This window comes from Cherax quadricarinatus, chromosome 79 (genome assembly GCF_038502225.1).
Source record: "Cherax quadricarinatus isolate ZL_2023a chromosome 79, ASM3850222v1, whole genome shotgun sequence".
NCBI classification, from domain to species: domain Eukaryota; kingdom Metazoa; phylum Arthropoda; class Malacostraca; order Decapoda; family Parastacidae; genus Cherax; species Cherax quadricarinatus.
The window spans coordinates 936,766-962,705 of NC_091370.1; the positions used below are offsets into that span (position 1 = coordinate 936,766).

General features: G+C 39.4%; 1 protein-coding gene across 3 annotated transcripts in view; it reads right to left on the bottom strand.

Annotated features, from left to right (window-relative positions):
* Window positions 1–1,425: 1,425 nt before the first annotated feature.
* The window catches only part of Usp30 (ubiquitin specific protease 30), a 301,098-nt gene continuing 276,583 nt past the window's right edge, over window positions 1,426–25,940 (bottom strand). For all 3 annotated transcript variants that reach the window (XM_070101827.1, XM_070101828.1, XM_070101825.1), the window contains one exon: window positions 1,426–2,987. In XM_070101827.1, the coding sequence (XP_069957928.1) occupies window positions 2,891–2,987 (97 nt within the window). In that variant the 3' untranslated portion in view covers window positions 1,426–2,890. The remainder of the gene's footprint in view (window positions 2,988–25,940) is intronic.

Genomic DNA, 25,940 nt, shown 5'->3' on the forward strand with positions numbered 1-25,940 from the left:
GTTGTTGATGAATGGAAGACAGGGAGGAGGAGAGAGGGAAGAGAGGTTATTGTTTTGGAAGGGGAATCCCCCTCCATAAGGAGGATAGGTTGGATAAATACATGAGTGAGAGGGGTTGGATTTGAGTGGGACTTGCATATCAGAGCTTATTTCTTGGGTAGCATTGAAAATTGGGTTGGGCAAATGTTTTGTTAGTGGGATGAATTGTGTGAACTCCAGGAGCCAGTTTCTGGACCAGGCCTGCAGCCTGTCCAGATCCCTTTTTAGGTCTGCCTGGTCCTTGTCTGATTGAATTCTTCTCATCGTCTTCACATCATCTGCAAACAGGGGCACTTCTGAATCTATTCCTTCTGTCATGTCGGTCACATATACCAGAAACAGCACCGGTCCTAGGACTGACCCCTGTGGAACCCTGTTTGTCACAGGTGCCCACTCTGACACCTCGTCACATACCATGGCTTCTTGTTGTCTTCCCGACAGATATTCCCTGATTCACTGCAGTGCCTCCCCTGTTATCCCTGCCTGGACCTTCAGCTTTTGCACTAATCTCGTGTGGAACTGTGTCAAATGCCTTCTTACAGTCCAAGAAAACTCAATCTATCCATCTCTCTCTCTCTCTTGTCTTGCTGTCACCATCATAGAACTCCAGTAGGTTTGTGACACAGGATTTCCCATCCCTGAAACCGTGCTGGTTGTCGTAGATAAGCTCATTCCTTTCTCGGTGCTCCACCACTCTTCTCTTAAAAACTCATATCTCAGGTAGTTGCCCTGTTTCAAGCTACTTTTAGTCAGTAAATCATCCAAAATCACCTCTATTTCTATCAAATGAGACCAAGAAAACAAAAATACAACCATTAATACTATACAAAAATACACTGCAAAGTTTCTGTTTTAAATAACAAAAAAAGGCACAATACCGTGACTGGAACAACACACAAATAACCCGCACATAGGAGAGAGAAGCTTACGACGATGTTTCGGTCTGTCTTAGACCATTCACACTAACAAAAAAGTGACTTTGCAAATGGTCCAAGTCAGACCGAAATGTCATCGTAAGCTCCTCTCTCCTATGTGTGGGTTATTTGTGTATTGCTGTTTTAAACCAAAAACACAGTCACTGGCCTTAAAGCCGTAATATTACGGAACCGACACTGAAGGGGTTCAGTCTATGTGAGGACTACCAATACTTACATATCCTTTGCTGCCCTCTATTTAAATGATTAGTTAAAACAAGAGGAAACTAGACATAATGTCAGTACAGTATTACTATATTTTGAGCATCAATTTGGGTGCTAAACTCATATTTTATAAGAAATAAATTCATATGTGAGGCTGAACTGGGCTGCCATTGTCAGCAATATTTACACTTGCTCCTCCTTCCCTTTCTCTTATTATTTCTATTATTATTGAAAATGAGGACAATGATATTTAAGATTTTTTATTTAAATAAAATTATTAACATGATATAGTTTATATTTACAAAACACACTGGTGGTCAATCTTACAGCAGTAAGATCGACTCCAAGTCCCCTGGGACTCTCACGACCCTTCAACTCAGCATTAACATGGCGGTTACGTTAGCATAAATACTATATTTTGCTTTGATATTTTTTCCATATTCCGTTGGGTGGGTTACACTCATAAAACAAGGGGCATTATTTTGGGCATGTTTATTTAGTAAAAAAAAATTTGCCTTATGACCAATAACATATGGATTTTGTTGTCCTGCAAGTACTGTATATACCTCAAGTGGGACAGTAACAAGCATGTCAGTGTCTAGTTATGGCATAATATATGCAACTATGGTTCCTTTTCAGATGACTAATCTCTGCATTATTGTGTAGTTTGCATGTTATGTTCTTGTGACACACTGGTCACATTTCTTGGCTTAACATTAATTTCCTCACTCACATTATTTTCGGCCTTAACAAGCACTTGTTGCTTGAGTCAACAATTATATGGTGTGACAATGTTATTATTCTCTCACATTATTATGCACCTCACCAAGCACCAGAATGTAGAGTTATAATATTATAGGCATTAATGTTGATATTATTTCATACACAAATAATAATATCACTAGGTAGAGGTGGAAAAGTAGACATTAATGAAGTATAATGCAGATCACATTATACTATATCTGTGTCTAGTTTTCCATTATGTTGGTATTTTATACCATTTATCTCCACTGGGTAGAGATGCCATTGTATTCTTGTATCCATATAAACATATATATACTAGCTCACTTCTGCTGGCTTAAGGGCATGCCATCCTGAAGCTGTGGTGAACCTGACATCTGGATCTGTAGCTCCAATAGATTCAATGACTAAATCCACAGCTCCTGTAGGGCTGATGGCTGGATCCACAGCTCAATTAGGGTTAATGGCTGAACTCTGGATGGAGGTTTTACAGTCACGATAAAAAGTAGGTAAAATAAATACTGAAAATAAAAAATGAAAATGTAAACTGAATCTTCCTGAATCTCAAGTCAGTACATGAGAATCTCCAAAATATGACAGCTTGTAAATAAACTGTTGCAGTGTAAGTAAATGTTTGGTTTCAAAATTGAACTTGTTACTCTCTTAAAAATTTTACATGCAGTAAGTACACTTAGATTAATAAGCTAAACAGAAAATGACAGACCTCATCTTTCATATACAAAATGGATTCCTTTCTGAAATTCTTTTTAAAGCAAGCACAAAGATAAAATTACAATATGTAACAACAACACCTAAAGTGGAAGCCTATCCTGGACAACAGATAATATGCACTTTGAGAGGTATATAGAGTAAAAATAAAATTTAACCCTTATCCCCTCCAAAATAATAATAATGCTCAATACCTAAAAAATACAGATCAAAGTTGTATATTGATGTCTTGCCAGACATCACTAGGTCACTTTTTCGTACAAGATCATGTAGGCGTTAGCCTTCCGCACCTCTTCTAAGCTAGCTTCTCGTACTAGCAAATCAGAGGTGTAAAACCATCTGCAAGAAAAACAAAACAATATTAGATCAAATTAATAAATGGTATGAGATTTACTATTATAGTCGTCTCTACAAATTTTGTGGTTAATAAACAGCATAGTTGTATTTGCAGTTCCTAAGTTTTCTGAGACTGAAGAACCAAGCCTTCCCTCCCTTCTTACGTTAAACCTGATCACCTCTAATTCTGCAAGTGCTATGTGACACTTAAGGGTTTAGCTCTTCTTTAGGAATATAATTACAGTGGACCCTCGTTTTTCGTAATTAATCTGTTCCAGGAAGTGTGACTATTTTCGAAATTGACGATTTTCGAAACCATTTTCCCCATAAGAAATAATGTAAATGCAATTAATTTGTTTCATACACCCAGAAGTATTAACCCTATGACTGTTTGTAAATTATGAACAGGAGAGGGCCTAAAACTGATCCTTGTCCACTAGTGACTAATCCCCATTCAGATTTCACTCCATTAATTGTAACTCTCTGCTTTCTATTGGTAAGCCATGCCTCAATCCATGCTAGAACTTTACCTTCGCCTTTTTTACTACTCTTTTAAGCTGAACATATTGGTCAGTAAGGTTAACCTCTCCTCTTCTGATGCGCCTATAAATTCCCCTTTTCTCCCCTAATGTACAGAGAACTTTCACGGCGCGCATAACGGAGATAAAACACCTCAATTACTGGGAGCGCTTGAGGTTCCTAAACCTGTATTCCCTGGAACGCAGGTGGGAGAGATACATGATTATATACACCTGGAAAATCCTAGAGGGACTAGTACCGAACTTGCACACGAAAATCACTCACTACGAAAGCAAAAGACTTGGCAGACGATGCACCATCCCCCCAATGAAAAGCAGGGGTGTCACTAGCACGTTAAGAGACCATACAATAAGTGTCAGGGGCCCGAGACTGTTCAACTGCCTCCCAGCACACATAAGGGGGATTACCAACAGACCCCTGGCAGTCTTCAAGCTGGCACTGGACAAGCACCTAAAGTCAGTTCCTGATCAGCCGGGCTGTGGCTCGTACGTTGGTTTGCGTGCAGCCAGCAGCAACAGCCTGGTTGATCAGGCGCTGATCCACCAGGAGGCCTGGTCACAGACCGGGCCGCGGGGGCGTTGACCCCCGAAACTCTCTCCAGGTAAACTCCAGGTAATAGAGGTATATATACTCATAAATTCTAGCGGCTTCAAATCAAGCAGGAGAAAGCTGGTAGGCCCACATTTGAGAGAATGGGTCTGTGTGGTCAGTGTGCACCATATAAAAAAAATCCTGGAGCACGCAGTGTATAATGAGAAAAAAAAACTCTGACCGTTTTTTTTAATTAAAATGCAGACTTTGTGGTCTATTTTCGTATAGTATTTATAGTTGTATTATCGTTTTCTTGGTCTCATTTGATAGAATGGAAAACATATTATAGAAATAATGGTGATTTTGATTAGTTTTACTATAAAAAGAACCTGGAAATGGTGCTCAAAGTAGGGGAAATGTTTGATTTTTGCCGATGTTTAAGTCACCAAATGATGTCATTGTCAAATAAATATCCAACTAGCCATTCTAATATGCAGTCATGAATGAGTTGATGTTATTTATACAATTATTACAGTACTGCAGTAGTCTGCATAATAGTAAATCTTCTATTTTTTGTTTGAATAAAAATTCAAAATAGAAAGCAAGAGTAATATCAGAGGGCCCTGAAGATGTGACTGATGAACAAAAAAATGTTATTTTAGAGCCAGGAATGTCTGCATTGTTCATTCTGGACCTTATTTTGAAATTGTCATATTTTTTAATTTTCATGAAACTGGCCAAATTGCAAATTTCTGACCACGCTATTGGGTAGTTGATATCGGTAAACAGGCAGTTTCTTGTACTCAATCGATAGAAAAAACAGAGTTCTAAAGAAATAGCTATGAGTTCGGTTAACTGGAACAATGGAATTAGCCAAAAATAGGTCTCAAAGTGGGCAAAATTGCCGATTTTTAAATACATACCTACATTATAACTGATAATTATACATATGTGTACCTGTACCTAAGTATGCCTTCACTCAGGGCATTATTTCTTCTACAAAATGGTGTTACATGAGAATGGGAGTTTCTCTCTCTATTTATTCTACTGAATCAACGTGGAGACAACTTGTACACAATGTAAAGTGACGAAAACTAGACGAATTCGCCTGGTTTGTACACATTACGTGTGGGTGGGGTGGGGTGGGCTTCCCTGGCTGGACACCATAATTCCCAAATCTGACTTCCTACAAATAAAATTCACCTCTCACCCTACATTAAGACTATAAATATTTTAAGGTAAGTAATGGGTGTACTGTGTGTATATTTTACTTTTTATTGTTTTTAATGCCTAGTTCTATTGCTAACATAATATATGTTAGTGTAAACTTTTTAACTGGCATTTATATGCATTTATAAGTGGGAAAAAATTGGCATTCTGCTTTCTGGCAGTAGCCTGGAACCTAACCTGCAGTATAAGTGGGGCCCTACTGTATACAGTGGACCCTCGACCAACGATATTAATCCGTTCCTGAGAGCTCATCGTTAATCGAAATTATCGTTAGACGAGTTAATTTTCCCCATAAGAAATAATAGAAATCAAATTAATCCATGCAAGACACCCAAAAGTATTGAAAAAAAAAAATTTTTACCACATGAAATATTAATTTTAATACACACAAACTGAAGAAGACATGTATAATTACATGACACTTACCTTTATTGAAGATCTGGTGATGATTGATAGGATGGGAGGAGGGGAGACCATGGATGGTGTTAGTGTTTAGAAGGGGAATCCCCTTCCATTAGGACTTGAGGTGTCAAGTCCTTTTCTGGGGTTGTTGGAGGAGGACAATGAAGAACTAACAACTGATGAGCTGCTAGATCATCTTCAACAGTAAGAGGCCACACCTGAGGAAACTGCTCCGGAGGAGGGGATAGAGAAATTGAAGAAGTTGCCTACTTCAAAGATTAAGGAAATGTGTGCAGTGTGGCTTAAAGTGCAAACCATTTTTGATGAAAATCACCCTCACACAGCTATTGCAAGCCGTGCTGGTGACTATTACACTGACAGTGTTGTGAACCACTTTAGGAAAGTCATAAAGGAACGAGAGGTACAGGCCTCTATGAACAGATATGTTGTGTGACAGAGGTCCAGTGACTCTCAACCTGGTCCTAGTGGCATTAAAAGAAGAAGGGAAATAACCCTGGAAAAGGACTTGACACCTCAAGTCCTAATGGAAGGGGATTCCCCTGCTAAACACTAAGACCATCAACACACTCCCCTCCTCCCATCCCATCAATCATCACCAGATCTTCAATAAAGGTAAGTGTCATGTAACTGTGCATGTCTTCTTCAGTTTGTGTGTATTAAAATTAATATTTCATGTGGTAAAATTTTTTTTTTTCATACTTTTGGGTGTCTTGCACGGATTAATTTGATTTCCGTTATTTCTTATGGGGAAAATTAATTCGCATAACGATAATTTCGCATAACATTGAGCTCTCAGGAACGGATTAATAGCACTATGCGAGGGTCCACTCTATAGACATTTTGCTTAATCCATCTATGATTTTTTTTTCAAAATTATATAATAAACATGCTGCATAACATATAAATTAACAAATATGAGATGTTTTTCTGGTCGGCTTGACAGTGAACAGGAATCATTCGTGTCAGGGCTGGTAACAACAACAACAACAACGTTTGTTTACATAACTCGTCAACATTCTACATTCTCAATCTCTCTCTCATTTATTCATTTAATCTTGTTTACTCACCTCTCACTCTACATTAACCCTTTCAGGGTCCGTCCCGTAGATCTACGGCTTTACGTTCAGGGTCCAAACCGTAGATCTACGCCATGAGCTCAGCTCACTCTGATAAACTGTGAGTGGTACATTTGGGCCTAGATATGAGAGAATACATCTATGTGGTATGTGTGCACCACATAAAACAGATCCTGCAGCACACTGTGTATAATGAGAGAAAAAAAATGAAATCATGATTTTTCGATTAAAACAGCAACTTTGCAGTGTTTTTTCGTATGTTTTTTATAGTTGTATTTGCGATTTCTTGGTCTCATTTGATAGAATGGAAGACATATTACAGAAATAGAGATGATTTTGATTGGTTTTAGCACTGGAAATGGCTTGAAACTGAGCTCAAAGTAGCAGAAATGTTAAATTTTTGCCGATATTCAAGAGTAAACAAACGACCTCACACGTCTAATACACATCAGCTGGTGGGTCTAATATACATTCACAAATATGGTGATGATATTTATACAATTATTACAGTATTGCATAACAGTAAATCTTCTATTTTTTGGTGTGAATAAAAATTCATTATGTGAATAAAAAATCAAAATGGAATTTATTTGTAAAGCCTCAAAACATAACTAATGAACAGAGGAAATGTTAGTTTAGTGCCAGGAATGCCTACATTGTTCATTCTGGACCCTATTTTGAAATTGGAATATTTTGAACTTTGTGTTAAATTGGCCAAATTAACAATTTCCGATCACTTTATTTTGTAGTTGAAACAGTTGACTTGGCGATTTCTTGTGCTCAATCGATAGAATAGAAGTAATACTAGTGAAATAGCTAAGAATTTGGTTGACTGGAATAATGTAATTGGCCTAAAATGGGAGTCAAAGTCGGCAAAATCGCCGATTCGTAAATATCGCTGACACATCAAAATTCGTGAGAGCATAATTTCGTCAATTTTCCACCAAATTTTGTACTTTTTGTTTTATTACCTTCACAAAAAGATTCTCTACGATTTCATAAGAAAAAATAACAAATTTTTTTTTTGAAAATTCTTGGACACTGGTGCGTGACTCCAGATTTGGGCCTTGGACCCTGAAAGGGTTAAAATTACAGATATTTTAAGGTAAGTAATGAGTTTACACGATTATTATATTGTAGCTTAATAATAATAATAATATTAGTACATATGTATTATTGTAATAATAATGATTGTTAATATTATTATTAATTTAGGGCACTGGAGCACAGATCCACGGTATAGCACTTTGTCTGGATTTTTTGGGTTATCCTAGGTAATTTATAATATGTATGATAACTTGACTTACGTCTACAAGTGAGAGAGAGAGAGAGAGAGAGACAGCCACATTCAGTCAGCCAGTCAGCCAACTACCCACCCACCCAGCCACCCACCCATCATCCAGCCAGCCACCCACCCACCCATCAAGCCACCCACCCATCCATCCAGCCACCCATCCAGCCACCCACCCATCCAGCCACCCACCCGGCCAACCACAGACCCGGCCACCCAGCCAGCCAGCCGGATACGTATTACACACGTTCCAGAGTTGTTTCTCTTTACTTAGGGTATAGGTTACACAACATTCTGGCAGGATGACACTACCAGTGGTATTCACCCACTCCACAGGTAACATATGATACTGTATGCGATGTAAAATTTACAATACATATCACTACCATGTATACATTATATACAGTACATAAATAATTAAAATACAACAATAGAAGTAAATTATGGTAAAAAAAATGAAATAATGATTGTACATTACATTACAGTATTATGTAGGCAGTTTATATAGGAAAGTTTTGACATTATGCCCTACCCAATATGTCGGCAATTTTCAAAGGTTCGACTTGCGTCCATTTCGACTTACGACCGGTTGGTCGGAACCAAGCTTGGTCATAAGTCGGATGGTAGGTGTATTCCTTTAGCACGTATTTTGTGCGCTAATACGCCATGATCGCACTTGTCAAATGCTTTTGCAAAGCCTGTGTATATTACATTTGCATTCTGATTTTCTTCCAGTTCATCCAAGGCCATATCATAGTGATCCAGTAGTTGTGAGAGGCAGGAGTGACCTGCCCTGAACCCATGTTGCCCTGGATTATGCAATTTTTGAGAATCCAGGTGGTTTCCAATCCTGCTTCTTAGTACTCTTTCAAAGATTTTTATGATGTGGGACGTTAGAGCTATTGGTCTATAGTTCTTAGCTAATGCTTTGGTGCCACCTTTATGGAGTAGGGCTATATCCATTGTTTTAAGTGACTGTGGAATTTCACCCATGTCCAAGCTCCTTCTCCATAGTGTATTTAGGGCACGTGAGAAGGGTTTCTTGCAGTTCTTAATGAACACAGAGTTCCACGAGTCTGGGCCTGGGGCTGAGTGCATGGGCATGTTGTCAAAGTCTATCAGAGTTAGGGTAATGTCAGAAATCTGGCATATATTTACAGAGTCTTGAGGCTCATTCATGAAGAAATCATTTGGGTCGTCGATCCTCAGACTGATTAGTGGCTCACTAAACACAGAGTCGTACTGGGATTTCAGTATTTCACTCATTTCCCTGTTGTCATCTGTGTAAGTCCCATCCTGTCTGAGTAAGGGCCCGATACTAGATGTGGTATTTGCCTTGTTTTTGGCATATGAAAAGGAATATTTCGAATTTCTTTCAATTTCACTAATAGCTTTAACCCTTTCAGGGTTTCGGACGTACTAGTACGGCTTATGCACCAGTGTCCATGACGTACTAGTACACACAAATTCTAGCGCCTTCAAAGCTAGTGAGAGAAAGCTGGTAGGCCTACATATGAAAGAATGGGTCTATGTTGTCAGTGTGCGCAGTATAAAAAAAATCCTGCAGCACACAGTGCGTAATGAGAAAAAAAAAAAAAACTTGGACCGTGTTTTTGGATTAACCCTTTGACTGTCGCAACCCCCAATCCTGAGGTGTCTCCTGGTGTCGCAAAATTTAAAAAATAAAAAATTTTTTTTTTTCTTATGAAATGATAGAGAATCTTTTCCCGATTGTAATGACACAAAAAAACGAAAATTGATGGAAAACTGACGGAATTATGCTCTTGCAAAGTTAGCGACCTTGGCGATATTTACAAATCGGCGATTTCGCCCACTTTGAGCCCTATTTTCGGCTAATTCCATTGTTCCAGTTGACCAAACGCATAGCTATTTCTTTAGAACTCCATTTTTTCTATCGATTGAGTACAAGAAACTGCCCATTTACAGATTTCAACTACCCAATAATGTGGTCAGAAATTTGCAATTTGGCCAATTTCACGAAAATTAAAAAATATGACAATTTCAAAATAAGGTCCAGAATGAATACAGACATTCCTGACTCTAAAATAACATTTTCTTTGTTCATCAGTCATGTCTCCAGGCCCCTCTGATATTACTCTTGCTTTCTATTTTGAATTTTTATTCAAACAAAAAATAGAAGACTTACTATTATGCAGACTACTGCAATTCTGTAATAATTGTATAAATAACATCAACCCATTCATGACTGCATATTAGAATGGCTAGTTGGACATTTATTGGACAATGACATCATTTGTTTACTTTTGAACATTGGCAAAAATCAAACATTTTCCCTACTTTGAGCTCCATTTCCAGGTTCTTTTTATAGTAAAATCAATCAAAATCACCTCTATTTCTATAAAATGTTTTCCATTCTATCAAATGAGACCAAGAAAATGAGAATGCAACCATAAATACTATACGAAAATAGACCACAAAGTCGCCTTTTTAATTAAAAAAAAAATAGTCGGAGTTTTTTTTTTCTCATTATGCACTGCGTGCTCCAGGATTTTTTTTGTATGGTGCACACTGACCACACAGACCCATTCTCTCACATGTGGGCCTACCAGCTTTCTCCTGCTTGATTTGAAGCCACTAGAATTTATGAGTATATATACGTCAAACACGGTACCTCGTAAGACGTATATATACGGCCGCGACAGTCAAAGGGTTAAAACAGAGACTTTGCACTATATTTTCATATAGTATTTATTGTTGTATTCTAGTTTTCCTGGTCTCATTGTATAGAATGGAAGACATGTTATGGAAATTGAGATGGTTTTGACTGGTTTTACAATGAAAAGTACCTTGAAATTGAGCTCAAAGTAGCAGAAATGTTCGATTTTTACCAAAGTTCAAAAGTAAACAAATCATGCCAAGTGTCCAATACACATCAACTGGTGAGTCTAACATTCTTTCACAAGTGCGCTGATATTATTTATACCAATTCTACACTAATGCAGTAGTCTGCATAACAGTAAATCTTATTTTTTTTTGTGAGAATAAAAATTCAAAGTGGAAAGCAACAAAAATGTAAGAGGGGCCTGGGGACGTGACTAATGAACAGAGGAAATGTTATTTTAGTGCCAGGAATGTCTTTCTTGTTTATTCTGGACCCTATTTGGAAATTGGCATCTTTTGAAATTTGTGTGAGAGTGGCAAAATTGCTAAATTCTGACCACTGTATTGGATAGTTGAAATCGGTAAATTGGTGGTTTGTTTTCTCTAGCACTCTACGGTCCTATCCAGTGTCACACGACTAATTGTCTACTACTCTACGGTCCTATTCAGTGTCACACGACTACCATCTCTAGTACTCTATGGTCCTATTCAGTGTCACACAACTACCTTCTCTAGTACTCTACGGTTCTATTCAGTGTCGTGTGACACTGAATAGGACCGATAGAAAAAATGGAGTTCTAGCGAAATAATTACGATTTTTGTCAACTAGTACATTGGAATTGGCTGAAAATAGGGCTCAAAGTAGGCAAAATCGCCGATGCATAAACATCGTCGAGACCTCTAACTTCGCGAGAGCATAATTCCGTAAGTTTTCCATCAAATTTCATACTTTTGGTGTCATTATGATCGAGAAAAGATTATCTTTTCAATAGAAAAAATCTTTTTTTTTTTATAAATTTGGGGGACCCTGAGAACAAATCTCTGAGAGGGCCTGTGGACCCTGAAAGGGTTAAGCTCCTCCTGTCTCTCCTGGTTCCTGTAAGAGTCTTTTAGCCCTTTGACTGTCGAAAGGCCCAATCCTGAAGTGTCTCATGGTGTCACAAATATTCGAAAAAAAAAAAACAACTATTTTTTCCTATGAAAATGTTAAGATTATTTTTCTGATTGTTTTAGTCCAAAAAATTTTTTTCCCATCAGTACTTACCGAGATATAGTGGTGTGAAGTTTGCAGAAAATGAGCGGCATATGGCAACAGCTGCGACTGCCGCTCACCCGGTAAACTTTGGTTTACTTTTATTCGACGATTTCTTGTTTTTTTCACTATTTTATTTTTTCACATAACTTTTGAGGCCTGTGAGACCAAAGTATGGTGCAATGTTCATATATACACTCGTTGAATGTAACACAATTATAGCAAAAACACTAGTATCATCATAATGTTCATAAAACTTGTTTACACAAACAAACAATATAAAAAATTGTTTATTACTATTGTTCTATAATATATATGCATACGTACAATCACTGGACACTTTTCTAGAACTGCTGCAGCTTGTGGAATTCTTTGAAACATGGGTATAAGCACAATGGTGTTTTACACTCCTCACATAAAACAAGTGTGTCTGCGTCTTTGTACCTCAATTTTATTAGAGTCCATCAGGGTTTCACACTTCACTTCATTTCCTTCTTGACCTTCTATCATCACTAGTATTCCTTTTGGGTGCCAGAGACTAAATGGATTGCTGGAAAGATTGAAAGTCCATTGAACACCACCTGACTGAATAGTACTGGACACACACACACACACACACACACACACACACACACAGCAGGTGCCTCCATTGGTTGTTTACATCAACCGCTAGTTAAGATTTCCACAGTAAATATAATACATGCGCTCATAGATGAACTGAGACACAGAGGGCAGGGAAAATACTATATCGTATTGAGAGGATTTAGTGAGAACTGGCATGTAAGGTGGCCGGAGATGTAACCACTGTAAGGTCTTATATATCGTGCCATGTCACATACGCATCGTGCTGCCATCTGGGCGGGCCTAGTTCTACCTAGAACTCAATACATGAGACCCTACCTAGCTCTCACTCATGCACCAGACAAGGTACCAGCAAGATCTTCTTCCTCTTACCCTCTCTCATCAGGCCTCAGGCCTGGCAACCCAAGCATACAACACACTGCATGTACCTTATTACTCATTAATAAACCTTAGACTCACCTCTGAAGAAATATTATTACTGCCACTAGAAAGAAATCATTTATATAGAAGCTTATTTTCCCAAAATTTATAACATGCTACAGTCTTACCCGGACTCTTACCATGTGAAGCTCTCGCTTCACATGGTAAGAGCCCGGGTTCAGTTCCTGGTGAAGGGGTGGAAACATTGGGCATGTTTCTTTACACAAGTTGTCTATGTTCCCCATCAGTAAAATAGGTACCTGGGTGTTAGTCGACTGGTGTGGGTCACATCCTGGGACAAAACTGACCTAATTTTTCCGAAATGCTCTGCATAACAAGCGGCGTTCTATGCAGTATGTCACTGATGTCAGCTAGGCCTGTATACCTTATACATGTACTTGTAGAAATAAAGATATATTACTATTATTATTATTATTACTACTGTTATACAGCAGTAATAATATGTAACCTGAACCTAAGCTATGTGAGAGTCTATATCATATTTATCATTCAAATAATCTAAACTTGAATTATATAATGTCAAGTAGTTTTATGTTCCAGTTTTAGTCTGCCCAAAAATGCTCTTCATATGCAGGGTTTTCCCACAATGTTTGTAATACATGTCAATTAAGTTTTCAACAACTGTGTACTTTATGAAAAAATTAATTTAATTTAACCCTTTCAGGGTTGGCAGGGCCTCTCCTAAACTTGTTTTCAGGGTTGGAAATTTTTTTAAAAGAAAAGAAAAGAAAAGAAAAAAAAAAATCTTATGAAATGATAGAGAATCTTTTCCCAATCATAATGACACCAAAAGCATGAAATTTGATGGAAAACTTATGGAGTTATGCTCTCGTGAAGTTAGCGGTCTCGACGATGTTCACGCATCGGCGATTTCGCCCACTTTGAGCCCTATTTTCGGCCAATTCCAATGTATCAGTCGACACAAATCATACCTATTTTGCTAGAACTCCATTTTTTCTATCGAATGTGTACAAGAAACCACCCATTTACTGATTTCCACTATCCAATAACGTGGTCAGAAATTGGCAATTTTGCCAATTTCACACAAATTTCAAAAGATGCCAATTTCCAAATAGGGTCTAGAATAAACAAGAAAGACATTCCTGGCAGTAAAATAACATTTCCTCTGTTCATTACTCATGTCTCCAGGCCTCTGTTACATTTCTTTTGCTTTCCACTTTGAATTTTTATTCTCACAAAAAATAATTTGTTATGAAGACTACTGCATTCGTGTAGAAATGGCAGAGAAATGGCATAAATAATATCAGGGCACTTGTGAAAGAATATTACACTCACCAGTTGACGTGTACTGGACGTGTGGCATGATCTGTTTACCTTTGAACTTTGGCAAAAATCGAACATTTCTGCTACTTTGAGCTCAATTTCAAGGTACTTTTCATTGTGAAACCAATCAAAATCATCTCAATTTCCATAATATGTCTTCAGTTCTATAAAATGAGACCAGGAAAACTAGAATACAACCATAAATAGCATACGAAAATACACTGCAAAGTTGCTATTTTAACGTACTGGAAAAAAAAATTTAATTTACAGTGAGTTGTCTTGCCTTTTGTAATTGACCTAATCCATGAATCTTTATTTACACAAACAATACGTTGGGTTTGTAGTTGCAGCAAGGTAATCTTAAGAACAAATTTGCATTGATGCTTGTCCATTTGGTACAGTCAATCCTTTTAAAATGCTAATGTTTTACAAATTAATCATTACATTAATGCTTGTACTGCCAAAAAATAGAATAAAAGCAAATGTAGTTTCTGAATACAGTACATGCATATCAAAGTCAAAGTTTAATTTTGCAATTTATGCATGCTTAAGGGGGTCAATCACTAATAATTTAAAAAAATGTGCAAGAGGCGTGGAGTTAAAAGATAAAGAATCACACACAAAGTGGGAGTTGTCACAGCTGCTCTTTGCTGATGACACTGTGCTCTTGGGAGATTCTGAAGAGAAGTTGCAGAGATTGGTGGATGAATTTGGTAGGGTGTGCAAAAGAAGAAAATTAAAGGTGAATACAGGAAAGAGTAAGGTTATGAGGATAACAAAAAGATTAGGTGATGAAAGATTGAATATCAGATTGGAGGGAGAGAGTATGGAGGAGGTGAACGTATTCAGATATTTGGGAGTGGACGTGTCAGCGGATGGGTCTATGAAAGATGAGGTGAATCATAGAATTGATGAGGGAAAAAGAGTGAGGGGTGCACTTAGGAGTCTGTGGAGACAAAGAACTTTGTCCTTGGAGGCAAAGAGGGGAATGTATGAGAGTATAGTTTTACCAACGCTCTTATATGGGTGTGAAGCGTGGGTGATGAATGTTGCAGCGAGGAGAAGGCTGGAGGCAGTGGAGATGTCGTGTCTGAGGGCAATGTGTGGTGTGAATATAATGCAGAGAATTCGTAGTTTGGAAGTTAGGAGGAGGTGCGGGATTACCAAAACTGTTGTCCAGACGGCTGAGGAAGGGTTGTTGAGGTGGTTCGGACATGTAGAGAGAATGGAGCGAAACAGAATGACTTCAAGAGTGTATCAGTCTGTAGTGGAAGGAAGGCGGGGTAGGGGTCGGCCTAGGAAGGGTTGGAGGGAGGGGGTAAAGGAGGTTTTGCGTGCGAGGGGCTTGGACTTCCAGCAGGCATGCGTGAGCGTGTTTGATAGGAGTGAATGGAGACAAATGGTTTTTAATACTTGACGTGCTGTTGGAGTGTGAGCAAAGTAACATTTATGAAGGGATTCAGGGAAACCGGCAGGCCGGACTTGAGTCCTGGAGATGGGAAGTACAGTGCCTGCACTCTGAAGGAGGGGTGTTAATGTTGCAGTTTAAAAACTGTAGTGTAAAGCACCCTTCTGGCAAGACAGTGATGGAGTGAATGATGGTGAAAGTTTTTCTTTTTCGGGCCACCCTGCCTTGGTGGGAATCGGCCAGTGTGATAATAAAAAAAAAAATAAAAATAAAAAATATAAGGTCATGGTGATATAATATTTATCAAACATTGATGAACACATGACAACACAATATTACTAAATATGAACTGGGAAGCAGACATATTATAGAGATGGAGATGATGAAGGAGGAAGAGGTGATTTCATACATGAGGCAGAAAGAAATAGGTGCTAGGAGAAGGGAAGAGGCAGAGATGAGTGTGAAGGATGGGGGTAAGGCAGTGGGAAGAATGAAAGGAAGCCAGTCAGCTGGGACTGAGCTGTTCAGCTGAAAAGAGGGAGAGACAGTTCTGATATGATTGGTGTATGTATTTATACAAAACTATGGGCTTTAGGCATGCACAACCAAGTGTCTCCCATCTCTGCACAAACATTGTATCATGCTGAAACAACTCTTTGTCTAACATCTCTCAGTTTATGCAGTGTTGCTTTATACAGCCTCTCCTCACTTAGCGACATAATCGTTTACCAACAACTCGGACTTAGAACGGGCTCTCTGGCCAGTATGCATACTTAATGTATATTAGAGTTAATTTCCTCTATTCTGTTTAATACAATATACAGTACACTACTGCATAAACATTTAAAAATATACTAAAAATATTATAAATGGTGCAAAGATGACATTAAAATAATATCAAAGATAGTTGACACAAACCCACTACCATTATAGTATGCTCCAAGTTTGCCTGTGATACTCCAATATAGAAACTATGTATTGTGCCATAACAAAAGCATTCACATTGCTAAACTCACAAACTAGTATTTAGTCACTTAGTATTTAGTCAACTTACTCCACAATTTGTAATAATTTAGAGTTAAGAATTAATCTAAGTTTGCCCGAAATGCCTAGCCATGCTAGGTGTTCTAGTGGCCCCCTCTGTAATTAGTATTTTATTACATGTAAACCACACAATAACCAAAATCTGTAAACCCCGCATTGTAATCCTTATAGAGAATAAACTTTGATTTGATTTGATTTGCTTAGTGACGAATTCATTTACAGATATGGCCTTAGGACTGGAACTCCGCCATTAAGTGAGGAGAGGCTGTGCTAGTTCTAGTGGAGTCGCTAGGGTTGGTGTCACCCGGGGGGGGAATCTTTGCTGTCACCTGGAGCAGCATCTTTGGTGTCACCTCCATGAAATCCAAGGGCAGGGGGATGGGGGGAGTAAACTCCAGTTACATCACTACTGCATGCTCAGTGACTAATGTTTAGCAATGAGAATGTTTAAGGGCCATAAACTGAACAGGAGAATACATGCACTTCTCAACTTTAAGGATAAAATAAATAATCGTAGTAATATTGAGGAAATAAACTCAAATACCACTTTGAGTACAGGCAACAGATTCTACATTTATTCACCTTCAAAAAAAAAAAAAAAAAAAAAAAAAACATTGCAATGTTTTTCTTTATTTTTCAAGTTTCAATTTGACCTTGAGTACAGGTAACATATCAGTGAATCTGATCTTACATTTCCTTGCCTTCAATCCTCCAAAATCATCTATCACATCATCAAAATCAATGATTTTCCCTATACAGGCCTATTTGTACTCTGTAATCATATACAGTGGACCCCTGACCAACGAAGGCATCATCTAACGATAAAATCAACTAACGACACGTTTTAGCGTAAAAATTTTGGCCCGATCAACGATGAAAAACTCGACTAATAACATTCGTCCCGAATGCGGCCTTGTGGCCTGAGCCCACTTTAGCCGCCCTGCCTTCAGTTAGTGTGCCAATGTTTACAAGCCAGGGCGGTCGCTTCCATGCATACATTCGGTACATTTTGTATTATTCCAGTGTTTTTAGGGCTTGCAACTATTAACCCTTTGGGGGTTCGACAGGTCCTCTTAGAGACTTGTTCTCAGGGTCGGCCAAATTAAAAAAAAAAAAAAAAAAAAAAAAAAAAAATATTATGAAAAGATCTTTTCCCGATCATAATGACACCAAAAGTATGAAATTTGATGGAAAACTTACGGAATTATGCTCTTGCAAAGTTAGCGGTCTCAACAATGATTACGCATCGGCGATTTTGCCAACTTTGAGCCCTATTTTCGGCCAATTCCAGTGTACTAGTCGACAAAAATCATAACTATTTCGCTAAAACTCCATTTTTTCTATCAAATGAGTACAAGAGACCACCCATTTACCGATTTCAACTATCCAATAAAGTGGTCAGAATTTAGCAATTTTGCCAATTTCACACAAATTTCGAAAGATGCCAATTTCCGAATAGGGTCCAGAATAAACAAGACAGACATTCCTGGTGCTAAAATAACATTTCCTCTGTTCGTTAGTCACATCCCCAGTCCCCTCTTATATTTCTTTGGCTTTCCACTTTGAATTTTTATTCTTACAAAAGAAATAAGATTTACTGTTATGCAGACTACTGCATTAGTGTAGAAATGGTATAAATAATATCAGTGCACTTGTGAAAAAATATTAGACTCACCAGCTGATGTGTATTGGATGCTTGGCATGATTTGTTTACTTTTGAACTTTGGTAAAAATCGAACATTTCTGCTAATTTGAGCTCAATTTCAAGGTACTTTTCATTGTAAAACCAGTCAAAATCATCTCAATTTCTGTAATATGTCTTCCATTCTATAAAATGAGACCAAGAAAACTAGAATACAACAATAAATACCATACAAAAATACAGTGCAAAGTCGCTGTTTTAATCCAAAAACACAAAGTTTTTTTTTCTCATTACGCACTGTGTGCAGCAGGATTTTTTTTTATACTGCGCACACTGACCATGCTTATCCATTCTTACATATGTAGGCCTATCAGCTTTCTCTCACTGGATTTGAGGGGGCTAGAATTTAAGCATACTAGTACATCAAAAACCCTGGGTCGTAAGACGTACTAGTACGTCCGAAACCCCCAAAGGGTTAAATAAGCCACCATGGGCCCAAAGAAAGCTTCTAGTGCCAACCCTGTGGTAAAAAGGGTGAGGATTACAACTGAAATGAAGATCGCCACAAAGTATGAAACTGGAGTGCATGTCTCCAAGCTGGCCAGGTTGTATAACAAACCCCAACCAACCATCACTGCTATCTTGGCCAACAGAAAGGTAACCAAGGAAGATGTTGTTGCGAAAGGTGCAAGTATGTTTTTGAAACACAGATCGCAAGTACTCGAAGATGCTGAGAAACTGTTATTGGTGTGGATAAATGAAAAACATATCAGGAGATAGCATCTCTCAAGCAATCATATGTGAAAAGGCAAGGCAGTTGCATGTTGATTTAATTAAGAAAAAGGCCTGCAACTAGTGGTGATGTGAGTGAATTTAAGGCCAGCAAAGGTTGGTTTGAGAGATTTAACCCTTTGACTGTTTCAGGCCCCTCTCTGAAACTGTCATTCTATGTCGCCAAATATTCGAAAAAAAAAAATTATTTTTTTCTTATGAAAATGTTAGGAATATTTTTCTGAGTGTTTTAAGCCTAAAAAAATTTTTTGCCATCAGTACTTACCGAGATATAGAGCCGCAAAGTTTGTAGAAAGTGACGTGCGTACGGCAACAGCGGCGACTGCCGCCCACCTGGTATTCTTTTATTTACTCTAATTCAAAGGTTTCTTGCATTTTTCAATATTTTTCTGTTCCAGGTAACTTATGTGGCCAGTGAGACCAATGTAAGGTGCATTCTTCAAATATACACTCATTGTTTACAACACAATAACAGAACAAACTTTATCACTATTAGTTTGTGTATACACTTTGTTTACACAAACAAACAATACAAAACAATGTTTATTACTATTGTTCCATAATATATATACATATGTACAGTCACTAAACACGTTCCTAGAACTGCTGCAGCTTGTGGAACTCTTTGAAACATGGGTATATGTAGAGGGGCACTTGACACTCCTCACACATAAAACGAGTGTCTCTACGTGTTTGTGGGCGTTTTGTGGTATGCATACATACATAACACCTCTTCTGAGCATTTTTCTTGGCAGTAGTAGGAGGCAGTTGTATGGGGTAGTGATCACCAGGCCTGAAACGAGATGACGTGTGTTGGTAATTTCGTGGGCGCTGGTCTATTGCAGGTGTTGCTCCTTGGTACTTTGCAATTATTTGTCTGATTACTGACAAGCAAAATTCACCATATTTTGATGTTTTGTTGGTCTTCAACTTGTATATGCTATAAGCATTCAGCATAGAGATATCAACAAGATGGAAAAAAAGTTTTATATACCACTTATAACTCTTGCATATACAGTCTGCAAACCCAATCTGCATGTCAAATTTGTCCACTAAGCGCATATTGAGGTTGTAGTCCATGACAGCTGCAGGCTTTAGAATGGGTTCATTGGTCTCTGTTGTGCCTGTCACTGTGTACCATTTCGTTTCGGTGAACTGATGTCAATAATGTGACATCACGTTTGTCATGCCACCGAAATGCCATGATGTCACTGGCAGCAAAGGCTTGCACCTCACCTCTGCGAGTGCCAGCGTCGAACCTTGGCATATGTTTACAATTACGACGCACTGTGCCACACACGTCTGTCAGGTTCACTCGCAAGAAATCACTGAGTAAGGGGCTTGTGTACCAGTTATCAGTAAATAACATATGCCCCTTACCAAGATATGGTTCCATCATTGTTCGAACCACATCACCAGAGATACCCAATAACTTCATGGTATCTCTCAAAGTATTACTGCCAGAGTACACAATGATATCCAAAACTAGACCACTTCTGCAATCACACAGTACAAATAGCTTTATACTAAAGCGTTTCCTCTTGCTTGGTATATATTGCTTGAATGAGAATCTTCCTTTGAATAAAATCAAGGACTCATCAATAACAAGCTTCCTGAAGGGATAAAAATACATGCAGCACTTTTGTTTCAGGTACATAAATACATTTCTTATCTTACATAACCTGTCGCTTCTGTCAGGCCTGGTTTTGTCTGAAAAGTGTAACATACGTAACAGTATCAGGAAACGATTGACACCTATAATGTCACTAAAACCTGGAGTTGAAATCAGGCGTTCTGTTGCCCAGTATGTGGTGACAGTGTGCTTATACACATGTGGCATAAGCATTATTGTGGCAAAAAACAGGTACATCTCTGCCACAGTTGTCTCCTTCCACTTGTGTAGCCGTGATTTTGGTGAGAGAATTGTATTTGCCATGGTGTAATCACAGTATGTGTTTGTTTCCCTGACAATGATGTCCATCAGGGGTTCATCGAAGAATAACTCAAAGCAGTCCAGTTCACTGGCATTGTTCCCAAGTGGACATGATGGCTTTATTCCACTTTGTGTTTCATCAAAGTCATGGGGACTGGGAACAAACTCGTCACCGTCCTGCCAATCCCAGATGCGGTCTGCTGGTGGGGTCTGGATATTGTACCGTGGTTGTGGTTGTGCAGGTTGTGGGAGTGTGGGGTAGGGTGAGGCTGGTTGTTGTGCAGAGTCAGCAGCGTGGGTAGTAGCGTGGCCCGCTGATGGTGCCACATGGGCTGTGCCACCCTCACTATCACCACCACTGCCTGCTCCCTCACTCACATCATTCATATCCATCGTTACAATATCGTCATCTTCACTATCAGGTCATGGTGTAGGGCCACGGGATGTAATCCCAGAGTTTCTCCTTCCTCTTGGAACAACATATGAAACACTACCAGACCACATGCTACGTCGTACATGCTGCCGCTTCACTGGGGAATATTCACCCTCACTGTCACTAGAACTGCTTTCAATGACCTTGAAATCACTATCACTATCACATTCACTGCTATCATCTGGGTGTTGTACACGACCAAATAGTTTCCTCTTTCGTCCTGGTACAGGCGAACGTGAATGTGAACAAGCCGGCCCAGCACCAGAGGTGGAAGGTTGTGGGTCATCTCGGTTTTCATCACTAATTACGTTATCCTGGGCACTTTTTCCGGTAACACTCACTTCAAAACCCTGGAATTCACTGTCACTGACATTTTCATCGCTGTTAGAGCTATCACTTGGGAACAAAAGACCTCTAATCCGCCGAGGTGTGAGGAATTTCTTGCCGAGAGGCATGGTGAAAATGGACTAACAAGATGGTGTTCCCACAATGCACCGCTGGGTCCCAGATTTTTTTCACAGGGTGCACACCAACCACTGAGACCCATTCTCTCTCATGTAGGCCTACCAGGCCTTTCCCACTTGATTTGAAGCCGCTAGAATTTGTGCGTATAAATACGTCAGAAACATTGGCTCGTAAGACGTATTTATACGTCGTAAACAGTCAAAGGGTTAAGAATCGTAGTGGCATACACAGTGTGGTAAGGCATGGTGAGGCTGCCAGTTGGGACCAAAAAGTGGTAGAAAAATATGTGCAGGAATTCAAGGAGTACACAGAGGCTTAAGGATTAAAACCCCAACAAGTGTTTAACTGTGAAGAAACAGGCCTGTTTTGGAAGAAAATGCCAAACAAGATGTACATTACACATGAGGAAAAAGCACTCCCAGGACAAGCCTATGAAGGACAGGGTTACTTTAATGTTGTGTAGTAATGCTAGTGGGGATTGAAAAGTGAAGCCTCTACTCGCGTATCACTGAGACTCCCAGAGTGCTCAAGAAAAACAATGTCGTCAAGGCTAATTTGTGTGATGTGGAGAGTAAACAGTAAGGCATGAGTCACTAGGGACATTTTTTATGACTGGTTTTATCATGTGTTTGGCCCCACTGTGAGAAATTACCTCCTGGAAAATAAATTGGACCTTAAGTGCCTCCTGGTATTAAACAATGCTCCTGCTCATCCTTCAGACTTGCCAGAGCAAATTTCGGGGGAGATGAGTTTCATAAAAGTTAAGTTTTTGCCTCCTAATGCCACTCCTCTCCTCCAGCCCATGGACCAGCAGGTCATATCAAATTTCAAAAAACTGTACACCAATGTTTCAAAAGTGCTTTGAAGTGACCTCAGACACTCAACTGACCCTAAGAGACTTTTGGAAAGATCACTTTAGCATCCTCAATTGAATAAACCTTATAGGTAAGGCTTGGAAGGGAGTGACTAACAGGACCTTGAACTCTGCTTGGAGGAAATTATGGCCAAAATGTGTAGAAGAGAGGGATTTTGAAGGGTTTGGGGCTAACCCTGAGAAGCCTATGCCAGTTGTGGAATCTATTATGCCATTGGGGAAGTCCATGGGATTGGAGGTTAGTGGGGAGGGTGTGGAAGAGTTGGTGGAGGACGACGATGAAGAACTAACCAGTGATGAGCTGCAAGAGCATCTGCAACAGCAATAGGACACAACTGAGGAAACTGCTTCAGAGGAGAGGAGAGAGAAATTGAGGAAGTTGCCTTCTTCAAAGATTAAGGAAATTGGTGCAAAGTGGGTTGACATGCAAACGTTTATGGATGAAAATCGCCCTGACACAGCTATTGCAAGTCATGCTGGTGACTTTTACAATGACAATGCTGTGGTCCATTTTAGGAAAATCTTAAAGGAACGCGAGGTACAGAGCTCTACGGAAAGATTTTCGGTGCGACAGAGGTCCAGTGACTCTCAAGTTGTTCCCAGTGGCATTAACCCTTACGAGCCACCGTGTTTGATGTTTATATACAGTAGGGCCCCGTTTTATGGTGTTTCGCTTTACGACATTCTGCTAATATGGTCATTTCAAATTATGACCAAAACTCGCTATACGGCTCCCCCCACCTGACTTTCTAATACGGTCACCGCGCCCCACCCGGTTTGTTTACATTCTCTGTGAGATCCAAGCACTAAGTCTCTCCATTATGTCTGGAAACAACAAAATTTCAAGTGTTTTTAATAGTTATTTCATATTTTATATATACTACTCTGACAATTATACTCATGTATACCTGTACCTAAGTAAACTTACATACTGTGCTGGCATACAGGTACACATTAAAATCAATAAGAGTGTCTTATGTCTCGAGACGTCATATTAGTAATAATAATACAGTGGACCTGCGACCAGCGATGGTATCGATTAATGATAAATCAGACTAGCGATACATTTTAATGCAAAAATTTTGCCTCAACTAGCGCTTAAAAACCCAACCAGCGCTATTCGTTCTGTACCATACGCGTCCACTTTGGCCTGAGCGCGCCTCACTTGTCCCTTGGGTGCCAGTGTTTACAAGCCAGCCAGCCACCGCGGTCGCTTCCAAACATACAACAATTGGAACATTTCATATTATCACAGCCTTTGTAGTGATTGCACCTGCAAAATAAGTCACCATGGGCCCCAAGAAAGCTTCTAGTGCCAACCCTACAGCAAAAAGGGTGAGAATTACTATGGAGATGAAGAAAGAGATCATTGCTAAGTATGAAAGTGGAGTGCGTGTCTCTGAGCTGGTCAGGTTGTATAATAAACCCCAATCAACCATCGCTACTATTGTGGGCAAGAAAACGGCAATCGAGGAAGCTGTTCTTGCCAAAGGTGCAACTATGTTTTCGAAACTGAGATCGCAAGTGATAGAAGATGTTGAGAGAATGTTACTGGTGTGGATAAACGAGAAACAGATAGCATGAGACAGCATCTCTCAAGAGATCATGTGTGAAAAGGCTAGGAAGTTGCATGACGATTTAATTAAAAAAATGCCAGCAACTAGTGATGTGAGTGAATTTAAGGCCAGCAAAGGTTGGTTTGAGAGATTTAAGAAGCGTAGTGGCATTCATAGTGTGATAAGGCATGGTGAGGCTGCCAGTTCGGACCACAAAGCGGCTGAAAAATATGTGCAGGAATTCAAGGAGTACATAGACAGTGAAGGACTGAAACCTGAACAAGTGTTTAATTGTGACGAAACAGGCCTGTTTTGGAAGAAAATGCCAAGCAGGACGTACATTACTCAGGAGGAAAAGGCACTCCCAGGACATAAGCCTATGAAAGACAGGCTTACTATGTTGATGTGTGCCAATGCTAGTGGTGATTGCAAAGTGAAGCCTTTATTGGTGTATCACTCTGAAACTCCCAGAGTGTTCAGGAAAAACAATGTCCTCAAGGCTAATTTGTGTGTGCTGTGGAGGGCAAACAGTAAGGCATGGGTCACTAGGGACTTTTTCTATGACTGGTTACACCATGCATTTGCCCCCAATGTGAAAAATTACCTAATTGAAAAGAAATTAGACCTTAAGTGCCTCCTGGTATTAGACAATGCTCCTGGTCATCCTTCAGATTTGGTAGAGCGACTTTCTAGGGACATGAGCTTCATTAAGGTGAAGTTTTTGCCTCCTAATACCACTCCTCTCCTGCAGCCCATGGACCAGCAGGTTATTTCCTACTTCAAGAAACTGAACACAAAAGCTATGTTTGAAAGGTGCTTTGTAGTGACCTCAGAAACTCAACTGACTCTAAGAGAGTTTTGGAAAGATTATTTTACCATACACAAATAACCCGCACATAAAAGAGAGAAGCTTACGACGACGTTTCGGTCCGACTTGGACCATTGACAAAGTCACACTAACAGAGGTGGAGCAGGACGGCTATATATAGGCAGGAAGAGGTGGACTACTACTACTACTACCTCCACCTCTTCCTGCCTATATATAGCCGTCCTGCTCCACCTCTGTTAGTGTGACTTTGTCAATGGTCCAAGTCGGACCGAAATGTCGTCGTAAGCTTCTCTCTTTTATGTGTGGGTTATTTGTGTATCGTTCCAGTCACGGTATTGTGCCTTTTTGTTATTTATTTATTTTATCATCCTCAATTGTGTAAACATTATAGGTAAGGCTTGGGAGGAAGTGACTAAGAGGACATTGAACTCTGCTTGGAAAAAACTGTGGCCAGAATGTGTAGACAAAAAGGGATTTTAAAGGGTTTGAGGCTAACCCTGAGAATCCTATGCCAGTTGAGGAATCCATCGTGGCATTGGGGAAGTCCTTGGGGTTGGAGGTTAGTGGGGAGGATGTGGAAGAGTTGGTGGTGGAGGACAGTGAAGAACTAACCACTGATGAGCTGCTAGATCATCTTGAACAGCAAGAGGGCAGACCTGAGGAAACTGCTTCGGAGGAGGGGAGAGA